The sequence below is a fragment of the Heptranchias perlo genome, chromosome 20 (genome assembly GCF_035084215.1).
Source record: "Heptranchias perlo isolate sHepPer1 chromosome 20, sHepPer1.hap1, whole genome shotgun sequence".
Lineage (NCBI taxonomy): Eukaryota > Metazoa > Chordata > Chondrichthyes > Hexanchiformes > Hexanchidae > Heptranchias > Heptranchias perlo.
In genome coordinates, this window is record NC_090344.1 from 36,380,580 (window position 1) to 36,399,167 (window position 18,588).

Here is an 18,588-nt window from a genome sequence, read left to right on the forward strand (position 1 = left end):
TAACCCGCCCGTCGGGAAACTGACGCGCTCAGGTGCAACACTGGTTTTACACCCCTCCCAATTTTATTCTCCGTTGAAGTCAGTGGAGAGTAACATTGGGTGGGGGCAAAACCGGCATTCCACCCAATCTTTTGAATTTCCCGCCTGACCAGTTGGGTTAAAATCACCCCCACGATGACTATAGCATGTATGTACATTATTGAGATTACTCAATGGTAAAAAAGATACATTTTGTTAAAATGCTCATTTTAGCAAATTAGAGCGACAAGAAAATAATTATGTACAATTTCTCCAACTTCAGATTAACCTTGGGTATAAAAGCCCATGATGATTTAAATTATTCATTCAGTAAGAATGATTTACAACTTAAAGGCAATATTTCCACAATTCTGCACATCAGCAGCCTATTGGACTTTGGCTCCTATTTCTGCAGGGCAAATCATTCCAATTAGTGCAAGTGAAAATGTTAACAGAATTAACAAAAACATGAGGCATGCTTCCTTTAAAAGATGACAAAGCGTTTGTATTTATATTATTCCATAACCTCGCCTCTTGCAATCAAAATGAAAATTCAGTTTCCAGGCTAAAATAAAATTTCACAAATGGCTGTCATCTGACTATCTAGATGATTAAAAAAAAATCTTCTTCCTCTGTACTGCCACTTTCATAGAACTGTTGGAGGGGCTTTAAGTGACTGCTGCCAAAAAATGCACATCCTTTTCCTCATCATTGGAGGTCTGGCACCTATATTGCAGCTGTGGGTACTAACAAATCTAACGTAGGAGTCACCCACCACTGAGGCAACACACTAAAAACAGCCCTTTCCAATTCCAGGCCAATGAAATTCCAACTTAACAAATAAAAATGTACGTGCAAACGGAACTGAGTTGTCTGGACTTTGTGGGCCAGAGTGCCAGAGCTCACAAGCTGCATGGAGTAGTGGGAATTGCCTGCATTTTAATGTAAAAACTGTAGAATCGGGGTTATAAGCGGAAGGAATGGTAGCTGAGGCATGGGCAGGAGCCCTAACAGATTGTGTCCTGGGGTGATACCGCACGGACTTGCAAATGCTGAGCTCCCCGTCTCAACCATGCTGCAATGGGAGGGGTGCAGGAGAAGCCCTTATTGGTCGTAAGGAAATGGAGAGGGAGAACTGAACAGGTACAAAAATAGTAGCAGTAGGTCTGAGAACCATGGTGAGTGCAGGTACTTTCGAAACAGAATGCCCTCTGACTTAGTATGCGCAATGCCGCGGGAGATCAGCTTGTACTTCTCGAGATGTTGATCAGTGTCAGGACTGCAAGGAAAGAGGAGGTGGGTGAGTTCTTGTTAAATAACTGCTTTCTACTGTTTGCAATCAAGCTTGCGGTGAAGCTGCTTTGGACCCTATCCCAACAACGCACCTTATTCCCTTTACACTTTATCGCCTCCATCCTCCACAGCAGTCAGCACCGTGAGCACGCCATGGGAGCTGAATGACGATCAGTGCTGTGCTGAGCATGATTCCACTAGAAGGCATGCACCAACTTGTTTCATGTCAGACTCTTCCAGCGATCGGAGAGAAGAGTCTCTCACGTCATTAGTCTGGGCTGGATTCAAACCCAGGACCCAGAGGGCGATGGGATGGTGTTCGTACTGCTAAAAAAAAAACTTTAGATCTCCTACCACCTCACGGCAGATTTTATTACAATCCGAGAGGCGACGTGTGATACATCTTAATGTCGACATAGCAACACTTTCATGCAATTTTAAGCACTGCTCTTAAGATCAATATGTATCAGGCAGCTTTTAAAATTCTGTATGATAGCACAAGGACTGTAGAAGAGCATTACTGATTACCCCCGCAAGCTGATCATGTTCCTTTTGGTTGAGATTAGTCCCTTAGCAGCAGTGTTTTTTTTTTCTTTTTCAAATTAGTGATTTATGATCTCAATGTTCAGAGTTTTTTCAGTGACAGATTCTGCCCTGGTACCTGAGGATCTTGTTAACCCCCTCCCCGCCCCCCCCCCCCCCCCCACCAACATACAAGAAATAATCCAGGGCCTGTCTCTTCCCCCTTTCTCCCCCTCTGCCCATTCTTGAAACTAATAGAATGTGGGTAGGAAAAGATTACATGGTCTGTACCAATGGGCGTAGTGGATCCAAGTGAGTTTGTCATGCCCAGAATGTCCTGTAATCAGTGAACGTAAACTGGATATAGTTGGAATCAAGTGCCTAAGACAGAAACGTCCAAACTGCAGCCTGCAGGCCACATCTGGCCGGCAACCTCAGGCAATTTACTCCCACTTGAGTTTATATTTCTTATTTGCGGGTTTGCCTTGTTTGAATGTTGTGGGCCTGGAGGTTTGGAAAGGGCTGTTGCCTCATTAAATCAGAACACAAAGATCTGTTGGTATCTGCAGCTTGACAAACATGCAAATTGTTGAGAACGTTGATGTTAAACTTTGTATGTGGCCCTCGAGGCTCTCAGCCCACAAAGTTGGTGAAGCTTGGATTCTCCTGGATTAATAGCTTGTTTTTGTTAGTTGATGCCAATTTTAAAGATTTGCTGCCTGGTAACCAGATGGTTATCGATAATTTTCATTTCACTTCAATTAATAACCCCATCGGGTCACCCTGCACCGGGGAATGATAAACAGTGCCCGGGTGCAGTCGTACATCTTGGTCCCAGGCTTCAGCTTTTCCCTGCTCCTCTATTGATCGCTCAGACACCTCTCCAAGTGCTCTTTCTCTCTTCATGAGGAAAATGCCAGTGTTTGCTCGACAGCACCCGCCAACCCTGGCCAGATCGAGAGCTTGCTGCGTGGATAACTACATGCAAATATGCCTCCTGGCACTCCATTGTCAGAGCACAATAACCTACCAACGCACCAAGCAACGTGGCCATTGTCCTTCATTGTGAACAGAATCCAAAAGTACATGGGAAGGTTACAGAGCTGTGAAGTAAATGTCAATTTGTGAGGGTTTGTCAGCCTTCTGATGAATGTGTTTCTGGGTTATAGAGCTCTTATTCCATTATTCTTTCCTGCAGCACTGCAAGTGGCGTTCGGCTCGTTGTATAGGGACGATGTCTTAATCCAGCCCAGTCGGGTGGTGACGATTCTGGCGGCAGCCTGCATGCTTCAGCTGGTAAGCTCCAAAACACATGACGACACCCAAAGCCCGCCCCCCCCCCCCCCCCCCGGCCCATTGCGTGCATTCAGAAAGGATTCCCAAAATTCCCACAATTTGCAGATAGTCTTGATTAGAAAATGCTTGGAGCATTACTGTGGGTTAGCTGCAGAGCCCTAGTCTTACTGTTTGAAGGGTTCTGGATGTTCTCACTCTGAAAGCGTAGTCTGTTCCACTTACATGTAGAAAAATTAATTGTGAAATCCCATTTAAACATAAAAGATTCGCATTAAAATCTGTTGACCCCTGTTAATTTTATGAGTGCTGTATTTGCAGATTAGTAATGGTAAGACAGACTAGTGATACATTGAAATAAAAACAGAAAATGTTGGAAACATGCAGCAGGTCAGACAGCATGTGTGGAGAGAGAAACAGAGTTAACATTTCAGGGCGCTGACCTTTCATTAGACCTTCAACAGATGCATTGACATCCTGCCTCAGGGGCAGCAGAACATTAGTTTGCTTTGGGCTTTTCCTGGTATTGATTCCACACACTCCGCAGTCCCACTGGGGAAATACTCTTTAGCAGAGGTTAGGTGCTGTCCCAGAAGTAGAGCTAGTCGAGGTGAGGCAGCCTTGCTAGTCTCTCGTGTACTGTCCTAATGACCAGTTGCAGAGCGACCCTGACAGAAGTTTGGGAGCAAGTTGCCCGCCCACTGCTAAGATTGCTTAAATGAGTTTTGACAGCTCCCTGCTTTTCCCCCTTCCGCTCGTGAGGAAACCTTTTGTATTTTGCTCTTCTCCAATTTCTCCCCTACCCTCCCTCACTGGGGATGCAGTCTGTTGCTAGGTTACTGTTCCGCGGGCAGCAGCAAGGCTCCGGTGCCTCGACAGAAAGAACATCTTTCACGTGTGAGCCTCGGCGGGGAGTGCAGCCAGTTTGTTCAGCTAGTGTAACTGAATGATTGGGCAGTATGACAAAAGGCGACAGGTCCAGGGGCCATGAAGGGCAAGTTCAGATCAGAGGTCAGTCCAAAGTATTTTTTTGATCAACAGCAGGAAACAATCGCCATGAAATGTGGTTGAGACCGGGTCAGTAACAGCTGGACATACTACTGAAGAATGAAATCGAACGGAATGAAGGTTGCTGTCCACCCAAATCCAGTTTGTGAATCCTGTGAATACAACTATCAGGAAAGACTGAACTTTTCTCTAGAGGAGAGAAGACTGAGAGGTGACCTGATAGAGGCCTTTAAAATTATGAAGGGGTTCGATGGGGTAGACGTAGAGATGATGTTACCACTTTCGGGGGAGTCCAAAACTAGGGGCCATAAATATAAAATAATCACTAATAAATCCAATAGGGAATTCAGGGGAAACCTCTTTACCCAGAGAGTGGTGAGAATGTGGAACTTACCACCACATGGAGAAGTTGAGGCATATAGCACAGATGCATTTAAGGGGAAGCTAAATGAGCACACGAGGGAGAAAGGAATAGAAGGTTATGCTGATAGGGTGAGATGAATTAAAGAGGAGGAGGCGGGTGTGGAGCATAAACACTGGCATAGGGCCGAATGGCCTGTTTCTGCGCTGTAAGTTCTCAGTTCTATGTAATTCTATATCTCCATACATGTGCTTTCCAGCAGGAGTCACTCCATAGCTGCTGCGATGAGGAACCCCAGCCAAGTTTATTTTCCCCTACGTAGTCTATGGGTGCTGAGGCCAGCTGTCATCCCAGTTGAGACCTGCGTTTATTTTCCCCTACGTAGTCTATGGGTGCTGAGGCCAGCTGTCATCCCAGTTGAGACCTGCGTTTATTTTCCCCTACGTAGTCTATGGGTGCTGAGGCCAGCTGTCATCCCAGTTGAGACCTGCGTTTATTTTCCCCTACGTAGTCTATGGGTGCTGAGGCCAGCTGTCATCCCAGTTGAGACCTGCGTTTATTTTCCCCTACGTAGTCTATGGGTGCTGAGGCCAGCTGTCATCCCAGTTGAGACCTGCGTTTATTTTCCCCTACGTAGTCTATGGGTGCTGAGGCCAGCTGTCATCCCAGTTGAGACCTGCGGGCTCACTCAAGGCTGGCATCCGACCGCGGACCTTCCTGCTCTGCAGGGCTCGGAGCCGCGCTGGCCCGTGTGTTTACCCACCACCTCCTGTCAGGTGAAAGAAATATCCTCAGCATTAATGTTAATGCCGGTGTTTGTTCTGTTTCCATTTGTAGCGGTGTCAGCTGTACTTTTTCGTTTTGTCACAGCACTGGGAACAATGCATTCTCAGATCAATTTCAAATTTTCGGCAAGAAAGATTAGTTCATCTGAGCAATATTAGTTGATGTCGCTTTGCATCAGTGTGAGCCGGAGTAACGTGAAGAAAAAGTGCCGACGAGTATTTTGTGTGGGTGGATGTGCAGCATGTTATAAATTTACAGCTGCTCTTGGGAACATCAAATTCTTTTCTGGATGTCATGATAAATTACGGCACGCACATCGTTCCGACCGCAGAAAAATTGTTCGGCTAATAAATAAACCTTCCGCCCGACACACGACAAATGTGCGGCCCAGCACAAATTCTCGGGCACTTCTTCAGTACGATTGGAACCTAATACAGTCAGACCTGTTTCAGGTGAGGACTCTCAGCTACACAGGCAGGCTAGCGATGAGCAGTTTGGTGCTGGTGCTAATCAAAGGGCGAAGAGGAGATCTAGCTGAGGTCTCCAGTTACCTCGCATCGCAAGTAGCCTGCGTTAATTAACTCCGCAAAGCGCAGTCCATTGTGAGGAAAATAATTTCGGAACAACACGCAAGACTAGATTTTCCAGTTGCTATTAAACATGTTATCACTGATGTTAAAGTAATACCAATAAGAAATTCTAAGCTCTTAATGTCCAGTGTTGTCACCAGACTTATTTAGCATATTGGTATCATCATGCCATAGGAAATCAAAGCAAGTTAACATTCTGCAAAATACTTCCTATCTGATCATCTCACTCAAATTGCTACCCTCACTAGTGACAGATTTGCACCCACCAGTACTTCATCCTGATGTATACTGCTCAAAATACTCTCTCCAAACACAGTTCTGGTTTGGAAGACTATCTACCATCGGACTGCAGAGTGGGTTTTGTAGTTCAGTAGGATCGGGTGTGAAAGTGTCACGCGTTCACCATTACATTTTGCTGAAACTCTAGTGCCACCTTACAGTGTCTGAGGTAAGCAGAAATTGTGAAATTAATTCTATCAAACGTTTTTTTTGAAGTTGCACTCAATGTGAAGTAAACAAATGGTGTTGGAGGTCACTTTGTGGGCCCGGGTGCTACTGACACTGGCCGCAGCATTTTCTTTGCTTCTTTGGTGTGCCCACTAAACATTGTAAAAGAATAGAACGTATAATCATAGAATCTTTACAGCACAGAAGGAGGTCGTTCGGCCCATCGAGCCTGTGCCAGCTCTTTGTAAGAGCAATCCAGTTAGTCCCATTCCCCCACTCTTTCCCCGTAGCCCTGCAAATTTTTTCCCTTCAAATATTTATCCAATTCCTTTTTGAAAGCCATGATTGAATCTGCTTCCACCGCCCTTTCAGATAGCGCATTCCGGATCATAACTACTCGCTGTGTGAAAAAGTTTTTCCTCACGTCGCCTTTGGTTCTTTTGCCAATCACCTTAGATCTGTGTCCTCTGGTTCTCGACCCTTCCGCCAACTGGAACAGTTTCTCTTTATTTACTTTATCTGAACCCGTCATGATTTTGAACACTTCTATCAAATCTCCTCTTAACCGTCTCTGCTCTAAGGAGAACAACCCCAGCTTCTCCAGCTTATCCACGTAACTGAATTCCCTCATCTCTGAAATCATTCTAGTAAATCTTCTCTGCACTCTCTCCAAGGCCTTCAGATCCTTCCTAAAGTCCATGCCCAGAATTGGACTCAATACTCCAGTTGTATACACAAGTGAATCCAGCCCTGTGCTGTAGCTATATTTTAAAAACGAGCAATAAATTCTGTGCTCACATCGGTGAGGGATATCTAGAGATGGGAAGTGGAACATTTTCTACTTCAGTTACCCATTCTCCACATCAGACTCTTCAAGGCTAAGGACAGCACAGTTAGATGCAGATTAAAGTCCCCTCCATTCTGCCCCAACAATGTACCTCAGCCCCCAATCTCACAAAGGACCTCCCACTGCCCCAGTGTGATGCTTTTCATTCCCAGCCATCATTTGAGATTGAAAATTTAATGCTGAATTTAGGACAGTTTTGTGTTGAGGTAACATTCTCACGAGGAGGCTCATTTCAAGTAGGACCCTTACAGCTATGTTCTGCTGCTACATTCACCCGAGGGCAGTGCAGGTCCTGCCGTGCGTTGCACATCTTTGCTCACCATCCTTTTTTTCCTGTTTGATTGCTGAAGGACGGTTTAATTCAACAGTGTGGAGAGACCATGAAGGAGACAATCAGTTCAAAAACCGTCTGTGGCTTCTATACAGCAGCTGGGACTTACGGACTGGACTCAGTAAAGCAAAAGTAAGTAGCGGAATGTATTTTGATTTTTGCTGTATTCTTTGATCACACTGCTTAGACACTACAACGCTTTTATTCGTTGTTGTACTCATCAAGTTAGTGCCAGGGAATGGAACTCTTCCAATTTCAGACATCTCTCGATCTTCCACAGTCGTTCTATTGGAGCGAATCCCCAGTGCATTGAGACTCACGTCCACCATAGTAGGGATGCACTCTTTTTGATCTCCCGGCCTGGAGGGTTATCATCATATAGTAGGTGGTCTTCCCAGCCTCTGCCGGGAAGACCAGATGGAGTGGTGGCGAAGTTCTGCTGAAGCCTAAAATCAGCCCTAGTTTCAGTCTTGAGCTCTCCTGGGTCAGTTACGGCGCAGGCGGGTCCAGAGCTAAGCTCCCATGATACGTAGAAAGTATCTGAGCCCCAGCCTCAGAAGAGCACCCCCCCCCCACCACTGCACCAAAGTGACATTTCTTCCCTTTCCCATGCCTGCCATCCTTTGGCCTCTCTTGAGTAAGATTGCCAGTTCGTGCCTGATTAGGGACAATTGTGCTGTAAGCCCATGCCCACTAGGAACTGTATTGTGTCTGTCCAAACTCACTTCACATGGGACACTTACACCCTTACAGCCAGCAGACAGAGGAGACTTTCATCCCATGAGTCTGGGCTGGATTTGAGGCCAGTGTCTAACCCACTGTGCCATCCAATTCCCCCAAGACTTCTTTTAATTCACTACATCTTAGTGCAACCAGGCTAATCAGTGTGGTATAGGAGGTTGTCCCTAACCCATCCAAGGGACAATAATTTTAGTGAGGGTTTTCATTCTAAAAACCCAAAAGGAAATTCTTGAAGGATTCTCCTGTTCCCATCTTCTGGTCAGTTTTCACATGCATCCATACCCTTCAGTTCGAGACCTAGTCCTCCCACTGAACATATCCTCCCTGCTATGACTCCGTATCTTGCTGCTTCCTTTGTGTTTTAGCAGTTGCAGTAGACGAAGAAAAAATGTTTCCTTTTTTTTCTTTCCCTCAACTACAACAGCAAAGAAATGGTTGTTTTGGACTTCAGAGTCACTAGTCTAAACACATCGAAGAGAACCACGTATTAATTCCTGGTGCTGTCTGAACTGCCATCTTCAGAATCTCCGATTCCCACTTGTGTCTGACATTTCCTGATAAATTTACACATTCTATTCATCTTTCGCCTTCCTCCCACCCCCCCACCCCTTCCAGAACAATTTGCGACAGCCATCAATGTCTGTGGGGGGCGGGGGTTTGTTCTAAACCACTTCAGGAGCAATTTTTAAACCCCAAAGTAGATAATTTTTTATCTTACATTCTGTCCCTGGAGACTCCCCGCTCTGGCTTTAACCGGCTCTCGTTGCATTCACTAATATTTTTCGGGAGATTGTTATTTATGAAAAGCAGTTGCAGTTAAAGTGTGTGCTCCAGTGTGTAAACCAGTTCTGTTGGGGTTACAAGGTTTGACTCCACATCCACAGTGTTTCCTCTTGTGAGGCCTTTCGCCTCCATGTTATCTCCATGGGCTGGGAGGACATGGTTGTCTCTCCTGTAGATCCCTCCTTGGTTACTGAGACTGTTGCTTAATAAGTAGTAACTAAAAAGTAGCACTATCCCCACTATGAATGGCACATGGACTATCCAGGCGAGACTTTTCTCTCTCCCCTTTACACTCATAATTGTTTCTCCAACAGCGTTGTCCTATAATAATAATGAAAGAACAATTAGTTGGTACACCAATACACTGCGCCTCAGGGGTATTAAGGAAGAGGTTCATGCTCGTGATTTCCCTTATGATGAGTTCCTGATCTCGGTCAGAACCTCGATAGGTGCAGAGAGAACCTATGACAGGGATGGAAAGAAAAACCAGGAGTGAGTGCAGCCTGTGCTGTTCTCGAAATCTCTTTACAGCTAGTAAACACGGGTAGAAATCTTGATTATAATAAAGTACAAGTTAGAAATATTATCGTACAGAGGCCACAATCTGTTTATTTAATATTGTTATTTTTTTTAAATTACAGGTGCCTTGAGTGGCTTTTAAACAACCTAATGACGCACCAAAGTGTAGACCTCCTGAAAGAACTGAGGTAATTCATAATAATTTCAAAAGTTCTTGTGTTTGCTTCTTCATAGTTTAGGAGAAATGAGCGAAATACTGCTTGTTACTGCAGAGTTCGATTTTTAAGTGGTGGCATAATTTCTCTTAAAAGCCCCGTAAAATGTATTTCACAAAGATCAGTCCTCTGAGGGAGGCTGTTTGTCCCATCCAGTTCATCGTTCCATAGAAACCTACAGTATCTAACTGTCTGTTGAATAACTTCGGAGATTTTGCTTCCACTATCTTGCCCTGAGGCCATTCCAGGTAGTAATCACCCTTTGTGTGAAAAAAAAAATGCTTTTTGGCATCAATCCTGAACTTGCTCTTTACCAGTTTAGAAAACAAAGACAGACCTTGCATTTATATAGCACCTTTCACGACCTCAGGTCATCCCAAAGCACGTTACAGCCAATGAAGTACTGTTGAAGTGTAGTCACTGTTTTAATGTAGGAAAAGCAGGAGCCAATTTCCGCACAGCAAGCTCCCACAAACAGCAGTGAGATAAATGGCCAGATAATCTTTTTTTAGTGATGTTGTTTGAGGGATAAATATTGGATGGGACACGGGGAGAACTCACTACTCCTCTTCGAATAGCGCCATGGGATCTTTTTTACATTCACTTGAGAGGGCAGACGAGGCCTTGGTTTAAAGTCTCATTCTAAAGACTGATTTATACCTGCCTCCCCTTGTCCTGCAGTTAAGTGTTAACTTAAAGTATTGCTCTGGATTAACCTTTCCTGTTCTGGCTACTGTGTCACATAAGACTGAAGAAGCTACGTTTCCCTGGGGCATGAGGGTTCCTTTAATATGAGCGCTCAAGCTTGTCTCTATCTCAGTACAGTAGTAGTTCTCACTCTTCTCTGTACACGGGACGCCTGCAAGCATTGGCACGTTCCTGGAGCCCCCGACTGAATTTCCAAACGACGGTGTGGGCTACCCAAACGAAACCTGAGCTGTCATTTGCAGAAAATGCTTCTTGAGCAATATTTTCAATAGAAGCAGCATGCTGGTAAACCAACAAATGTAGCAAAAGAAAGAGGTCCGTTGACCCACTCGCAGACCTCTGAGGATCAAGCCTGAAATGTTACGCTGCACGGGAATACTCCTTTGTTGAAGCAACTCAATACATTCAAAACTTAATCGGTACTTCTCAGCATTTGCAAATGGGTTGGTTCAAGGACAGTTCGAAGCTATTGCAGATCGTGTTACCGTCCAGTGATCAATTTGTTTTCAGCTCCGACCGGTGAAAATCGTTGTTGGCCCGGTGAGACTGTGAGGGTTGGCTCCCTGAAGGGCAGCTACAGACATGGGCTTGTGCACGAGAAACACAAAGCAAGTCTTGCAATTACTGAGATTGATCGCGATGCATAAATGACTGGAAAATAACTCTTTAGACCATGAGCACTGTTTGCTTTTGATTCAGAAATCCTCTGGTGCTAAGCCCACCTCACCCACCAGTTTCTGCCCCAGTTTTAGCTTTATTTTGCTAAGAACCAGTTGTGGAATTTTATAACAACAGCACCATTTAAGCACTTCGAAAGCATGTCTCAAGTAACGAACCGATTATAAATGACAAGTGATCGCACTTGTTGGGCAACCTTGGGCATCAATTTTTTTAATCACCTAGGTCGGAAAACAAGCGTACAATGACAAGAGTTACTGGCCGGCAAAAATAAAATGAGCATTCAGTTTGACGTGCAATCTGACCATAGTGCCCACTGGTTGTTGTAGTAGTTTGAACGCAGTGCTCAGAAGTGAAAGGTTAAACCCATGTTGCATTGAATGCTGAGTTTTGAGAGCTGCTTGTAGTGCTCATTACAAGTCTGACATATAGTTCAAAATTGGAGCCAGAAGGACTAAAAAGTCATCCCTTACCCACTAGCAAATGCATCCGAGGAGCTCCCCTCTGACATTTGACTGACTGCAGTTGCCATGGAACCAGGGTGCTCTGCAGTCCTGCCCATTAACACTTACAGTAGTTGCCATAGAGCCAGAGCATCCCCTGTTCACTAATGTTCACAACTGTTGCCGTGAAGCTGTCACAGGTGCCACAAGAACGAATCGTCCTCCCACTTGTATCTCAAGTTGCCCTCAGGAGACCCAACATCAGCTGTAGTGTTCAGCCATTGTAGCTTTTTGTCAAATTGAGCATGATATCCGGATCCTGCTGCATTTGCTGTATGCTCGCAGCTTAACAGGAGACTCTGTTATTGATGCTGCTGCTGGCGTGTCCCTCAGCTCAGATAATGATGTCTTTTTTTTTTCCGTCCAGCATAGGTCTGATGGAGAAGCTGATCAGCTCTCCAGACTTGTTTGTGATGCAGGTGGAGATGGACGTGTACACTGCACTGAAGAAGGTACTTATACAACAACAACTTGCATTTATATAGCGCCTTTAACTTAATAAAACATACCAAGGCGCTTCACAGGAGCGATTATCAACTAAATTTGACACCGAGCCACATAAGGAGATATTAGGACAGGTGACCAAAAGCTTGGACATAGAGGTAGGTTTTAAGGAGCATCTTAAAGGAGGAGAGAGAGGGAGAAAGGTTTAGGGAGGGAATTCCGGAGCTTAGGGCCCAGGCAGCTGAAGGCACAGCCGCCAATGGAGCAAAGGAAATCAGGGATGTTCAAGAGGCCAGAATTGGAGGAGCGCAGAGATCTCGGAGAGTTGTAAGGCGAGAGGAAGTTACAGAGATAGGGAGGGGGCGAGGCCATGGAGGCATTTGAAAACAAGGATCAGAATTTTAAAATGGAGGCATTGTCGGACCGGGAGCCAATGCAGGTCAGCGAGCACAATGGATGATGGGTGAACGGGACTCGGTGTGAGTTAGGATACAGGCAGCAGAGTTTTGATATACCTTGACATTACACGTGGTATACACAATAACCCACAGACTGCTATCTATCACAAATCTGTAACACGCCAAGGGACTGGGGCTTCAGTAGTCTTACACAGTCATCCCACTCCCAAAATCCTACCGCCTCGGAGCGCTCTCCAGAGTTCTGCAAACATTTTCCACTTCTGTTTTGATGCTGCTATGGTGCGAATGATGGACCAGGCCTGTGTAACATATCAGGTCAGACGTGATATAGCGAAGTGGCTGATGCAAACCGTTCTATTTATCCCATGTAAAATAAGACCGCAAGGATTGAGTTATTGGACCACTCCTTTGCCAGGATGAAAATGACAATCTTAAGTGTTTGTCAATGCACCTGAATTCCAAGATTGGGTTGCAGATGTTTATTCAACCACTTGATAAGCACGATCAAATAAGTAGCCCATAATGTGTGAGAGGGGTAGTTTTTATAGGGTTGTCTAGGTCAGTGGTTCTCAAACTCTTACATGTGGGAGACCCCTCCCCAACCCCAGTTATTGACTCACTCTGGAAATATTAATTCTGAAACTCCCTGAAAATATTAATATGCTGATAAGCCCCTCTCCCCACCACCACATGTATTGACACACCCCTGGGGACCCTGTACAAACTCTGACATTCTTGCAAAGATCCCCTGCCCTAACATGCGAAGGACGGTGTCAGCTATCCAAAGGTAACCAGTGCTCTCAGTGCAGAAAGCTGTCTTTATTAGTGCACAGCAACAGAAATAACATGCTAGAGAAAAATTCATCAATCTGAAGGCAGACAGACTTCAGGGACCCCAGGCGATCCTCTCTCAGATTTCTGACAGGTCTCTAAAATTATGAAGGGGCTCGATAGGGTAGACATAGAGAAGATGTTTCCACCTGGGGGGATATCCAAAACTTGGGGCCATAAATATAAGATAGTCACTAATAAATCCAAGTGGGAATTCAGGAGAAACCTCTTGACTCAGAGAGTGGTTAAAATGTGGAACTCGCTACCACGTGGAATGGTTGAGGCAACTCGCATAGATTCATTTAAGGGGAAGCTGGATAAGTACATGAGGGAGAAAGGAATAGAAGGATATGCTGATAGGGTGAGATGAAGTAAGGTGGGAGGAGGCTCGTGTGGAGCATAAACACCGGCATAGACCAGTTGGCCTGTTTCTGTGCTGTAAAATTCTATGTAATCTTCCAGGATCCAGAGGGCACAGTTTGATTTCGATGAGGGAATTTGGTGCTGAGAATTTCCTAGTAACGTGTATAAATATCCACCACGAAGCTACAGCAGCGCAGCGGGAGCAACTCCGAGGAAATTCTCGGCCCAAATGTTCGAATACTGTTTCTGAATCCAACCTTGGAAAGGCACCCACTGTTTCACCAGAGTGACATGTTTCCATTCCCACGAGGGATCACGTGAAGACTAATGCCCAAACAGGCATTGCACAGAAAAGACTTGTATCCAGTCGGTGCAGTTAAGGATGCCCAGTTTGGTGCCGAGTACAAAGGGATAGGGTATTAGAAATGTTACTGCATAAGGAAAAGCAGATATCTGTCAAGTTTTTCTTGTTTATTGTCCTGTGTCTCGTTGACATTTGCAGTATTCATGACAAAACCAGCACAGCATTGTGAGCACCAATCACCTTTTATTTGGCCAACCAATGCTTTCAAGTTGCTTTAACTGAAGTGTAAACATTTTTAACATTCGAAAACAGTATCAACTCCAGAATGCAAATGTTACCGTTGCATCTGTGCAGACTAGCTGGCAGAGTGAGCGTGCAAACTCAATCAGCATGCTCAGAGTGCAGAGAGCACATGCTGCAATTAGTCTCTCTGCACCTCGGACTCCGTTTGAATTGAATCCTTACTTTTTCAGTGGATGTTCCTTCAACTGGTGCCCTCCTGGAATGGATCCTTGAAACAGTTGCTAACTGATGCGGACACCTGGTTCTCCAAACGCAGGAAAGGTGAGTGGTGTCTGATAGGTTGTTCCTCTGGATATCCTGATAGCTGATGACGATCACATCTGTTAATACAATTTGCTGATGACGGTGACGTGTGAAATGCACATTGATCGTAGAAGGGATTTGTTCCTTGCATGCAATGCACAAATTTTGTTCAGGAAAATGAGGCCAAAACCAATATGCTTGTTGTGCAGGAAAGGTTATAATAGTGTCTGTTTCTCTGTTTGTCCCCATTGAGGATAAGCAGACAACAACTTACGCTAGCCAGCACAGCGTGTAGTTTCTGTTGTCCTTGCGAAAACCCTGTGAATCTCCCATTTCATAGAAAGTAGGAGCAAGAGTAGGCCATTCGGCCCTTCGGACCTGCTCCGCCATTCAAAATGATCATGGCTGATTGTCTAACTCAGTACCCTGTTTCCGCTTTTTCCCCATATCCCTTGATCCCTTTAGCATTAAGAAATATATCTATCTCCTTCTTGAATACACCTAATGACTTGGCCTCCACTGCCTTCTGTGGTAGAGAATTCCACAGGTTCACCACCCTCTGAGTGAAGAAATTTCTCCTCATCTCGGTTCTAAATGGCATACCCTGTATCCTGAGACTGTGACCCCTGGTTCTGCACTCCCCAGCCATCGGGAACATCCTCCCTGCATCTAGTCTATCCAGTCCTGTTAGAATTTTATATGTTTCGATGAGATCACCTCTCATTCTTCTAAACTCTAGTGAATATAGGCCTAGTCAACCCAATCCCTCCTCATATGTCAATCCTGCCATCCCAGGAATCAGTCTGGTAAACCTTCGTTGTACTCCCTCCATGGCAAGGACATCCTTCCTCAGATAAGGAGACCAAAACTGCACACAATACTCCAGATTTGGTTTCACCAAGGCCTTGTATAACTACAGTAAGACATCCCTGCTCCTGTACTCTAATCCTCTTGCAATGAAGGCCAACATACCATTTGCCTTGCTAACTGCTTGCTGCACCTGAATGCTCGCTTTCAGTGACTGGTGTACAAGGGCACCCAGGTCTCGTTGCACCTCCCCTTTTCCCAATCTGTCACCATTCAGATAATAATCTGCCTTTCTGTTTTTACAACCAAAGTGGATAACCTCACATTTATCCACGTTACACTGCATCTGCCATGTTCTTGCCCACTCACCCAACTTGTCTAAATCACATTAAGAACATAAGAAATAGGAGCAGGAGTAGGCCAATCGGCCCCTCGAGCCTGCTCCGCCATTCAATAAGATCATGGCTGATCTGATCCCAACCACAAATCTAAAGAACGCAAGAAGTAGGAGCAGGACCCGGCCACTCAGCCCCTGGGCCCTCTCCGCCACCCACAGGGCATTGACCAATCCGAGCTCATATTCATGTCCAATTTCCTGCCCGCTCCCCATAACCCCTAATTCCCTTTACTTCTAGGAAACTGTCTATTTCTGTTTTAAATTTATCTAATGATGTAGCTAATGATTGGAGCCTCTTTGCATCCTCACAGCTCACATTCCACCCCAGCTTTGTGTCGTCTGCAAACTTGGAAATGTTACATTTAGTTCCCTCATCCAAATCATTGATATACATTTTGAACAGCTGGGGCCCAAGCACTGATCCCTGCGGTACCCCACTAGCCACTGCCTGCCACCTGGAGAAAGACCCGTTTATTCCTACTCTCTGTCTCCTGTCTGTCAAACAATTCTCAATCCATGCCAGTATATTCCCCCAATCCCACTTGCTTTAATTTTGCACACTAACCTCTTGTGTGGTACCTTATCAAAAGCCTTCTGAAAATCCAAGTACACCACATCCACTGGTTCTCCCCTATCTATTCTACGAGTTACATCCTCAAAAAATTCCAGTAGATTTGTTAAGCATGATTTCCCTTTCATAAACCCATGCAGACTTTGTCCAATCCCATTAATGCCTTCCAAGTGTTCAATTATCACATCTTTTATAATAGACTCCAGTATTTTCCCCATCACTGATGTTAGGCGAACTGGTCTGTAACTCCCCGTTTTTTCTCTCCCCCCTTTTTTAAATAGTGGGGTTATATTTGCCACCCTCCAATCTGTAGGAACTGTTCCAGAGTCTGTAGAATTTTGGAAGATGATCACCAATGCATCCACTATTTCCAGGGCCACTTCCTTTAGTGCTCTGGGATGTAGATTATCAGGCCCTGGGGATTTGTCAGCCTTTAGCCCATTAATTTCCCCAGCACCTTTTTTTACTAATATTGGTTTCCTTCAGTTCATCCCTCTTACGAGATCCTTGGTTCCCTAACATTTCTGGGAGGTTATTTGTGTTCCCCATTTCTGACTGGAAGGGACCTACATTTGTCTTCACTAATCTTTTTCTCTTGACATATTAATTGGAGCTTTTACAGTCAGTTTTTATGTTCCCTGCTAGTTTACTCTCATACTCTATTTTTCCCCTCTTAATCAATCTCTTTGTCCTCCTTTGCTGAATTCTGAACTGCTCCCAATCCTCAGACTTGCCGCTTTTTCTGGCAATTTTATATGTCTCCTCTTTGGATCTAATACTATCCCTAATTTCTTTTGTAAGCCACGGTTGAGCCACCTTTCCTGTTTTATTTTTGTACCGGACAGGAATGAATAATTGTTGTAATTCCTGCACGCGTTCTTTAAATATTAGCCATTGCCTATCCACCATCATCCCTTTTAGTAAAGTTCCCCAATCTATCATAGCCAACTCGCACCTCATACTTTCGTAATTTCCTTTATTTAGATTCAGGACCCCAGTTTCGGATTCAACTACTTCACTCTCCATCTTAATGAGGAATTCAATCATGTTATGGTCGCTCTTCCCTCAGGAACCCCGCACAACAAGATTGTTAATTAATCCTTTCTCATTGCACTATACCCAGTCTAGGATCGCCTGTTCTCTAGTTGGTTCCTCAACGTATTGGTCTAGAAAACCATCACGTACACACTCCAGGAATTTCTCCCCCACAGTATTATTGCTAATTTGGTCTGACCAATCTATATGTAGATTAAAGTCACCCATGATTATAGTTGTACCCTTCTTGCATGCGTCTCTAATTTCCTGTTTAATGCCCTCCCCTACATCTCCACTACTGTTTGGGGGCGTATAGACAACCCCCACCAACGTTTTCTGCCCCCTGGTGTTTCTTAGCTCCACCCATACAGATTCCACATCGTGATTTTCTGAGCCAATATCCTTCCTCACTATTGCATTGATTTCCTCCTTTACTAACAACGCTACCCCACCTCTTTTCCCTTTTTGCCTGTCCTTCCTAAATATTGAATACCCCTGGATGTTCAGTTTCTGTCCTTGGTCACCCTCCGTAATCGCAACGATATCATACCCGTTAATATCTACCTTGTTGCGAATGCTCTGCGCATTAAGACAGAATGCCTTTAGACTTGTCTTTTTAAGATTGCTAGTCATATTAGTTTTATTTTGCACTATGGCCCGATTTGTTTCTCGCCCTTGTTTTCTCTGCTTTCCACTGTTGCTTCTTCCCTTTCTGCCTTTTGTTTAGGAACATAGGAAGGAACATAGGAACAGGAGTAGGCCATTCAGCTCCTCGTGCCTGCTCCGCCATTTGATAAGATCATGGCTGATCTGTGATCTAACTCCATATACCTGCCTTTGGCCCATATCCCTTAATACCTTTCGTTGCCAAAAAGCTATCGATCTCACATTTAAATTTAGCAATTGAGCTGGTATCAATTGCCATTTGCGTAAGAGAGTTCCAAACTTCTACAACCCTTTCTGTGTAGAAATGTTTTCTAATCTTGCTCCTGAAAGGTCTGGCTCTAATTTTTAGACTGTGCCCCTTACTCCTAAAATCCCCAACCAGCGGAAATAGTTTCTCTCTCTCCACCCTATCTGTTCCCCTTAATATCTTATAAACTTCGATCAGATCACCCCTTAACCTTCGAAACTCCAGAGAATGCAACCCCAATTTGTGTAATCTCTCCTCGTAACTTAACCCTTGAAGTCCGGGTATCATTCTAGTAAACCTACGCTGCACTCCCTC

The 18,588-nt window shown here is 44.7% G+C and overlaps 1 protein-coding gene across 1 annotated transcript in view; it reads left to right on the plus strand.

Moving 5' to 3' along the window:
- Nucleotides 1-18,588, plus strand: part of gmcl1 (germ cell-less, spermatogenesis associated) — a 73,443-nt gene that overhangs the window by 22,366 nt on the left and 32,489 nt on the right. Inside the window, exons 4-8 of the mRNA XM_068000999.1 lie at nt 3,032-3,129; nt 7,516-7,628; nt 9,662-9,727; nt 12,011-12,095; nt 14,478-14,568. Of these exons, the coding sequence (XP_067857100.1) occupies nt 3,032-3,129; nt 7,516-7,628; nt 9,662-9,727; nt 12,011-12,095; nt 14,478-14,568 (453 nt within the window). The remainder of the gene's footprint in view (nt 1-3,031; nt 3,130-7,515; nt 7,629-9,661; nt 9,728-12,010; nt 12,096-14,477; nt 14,569-18,588) is intronic.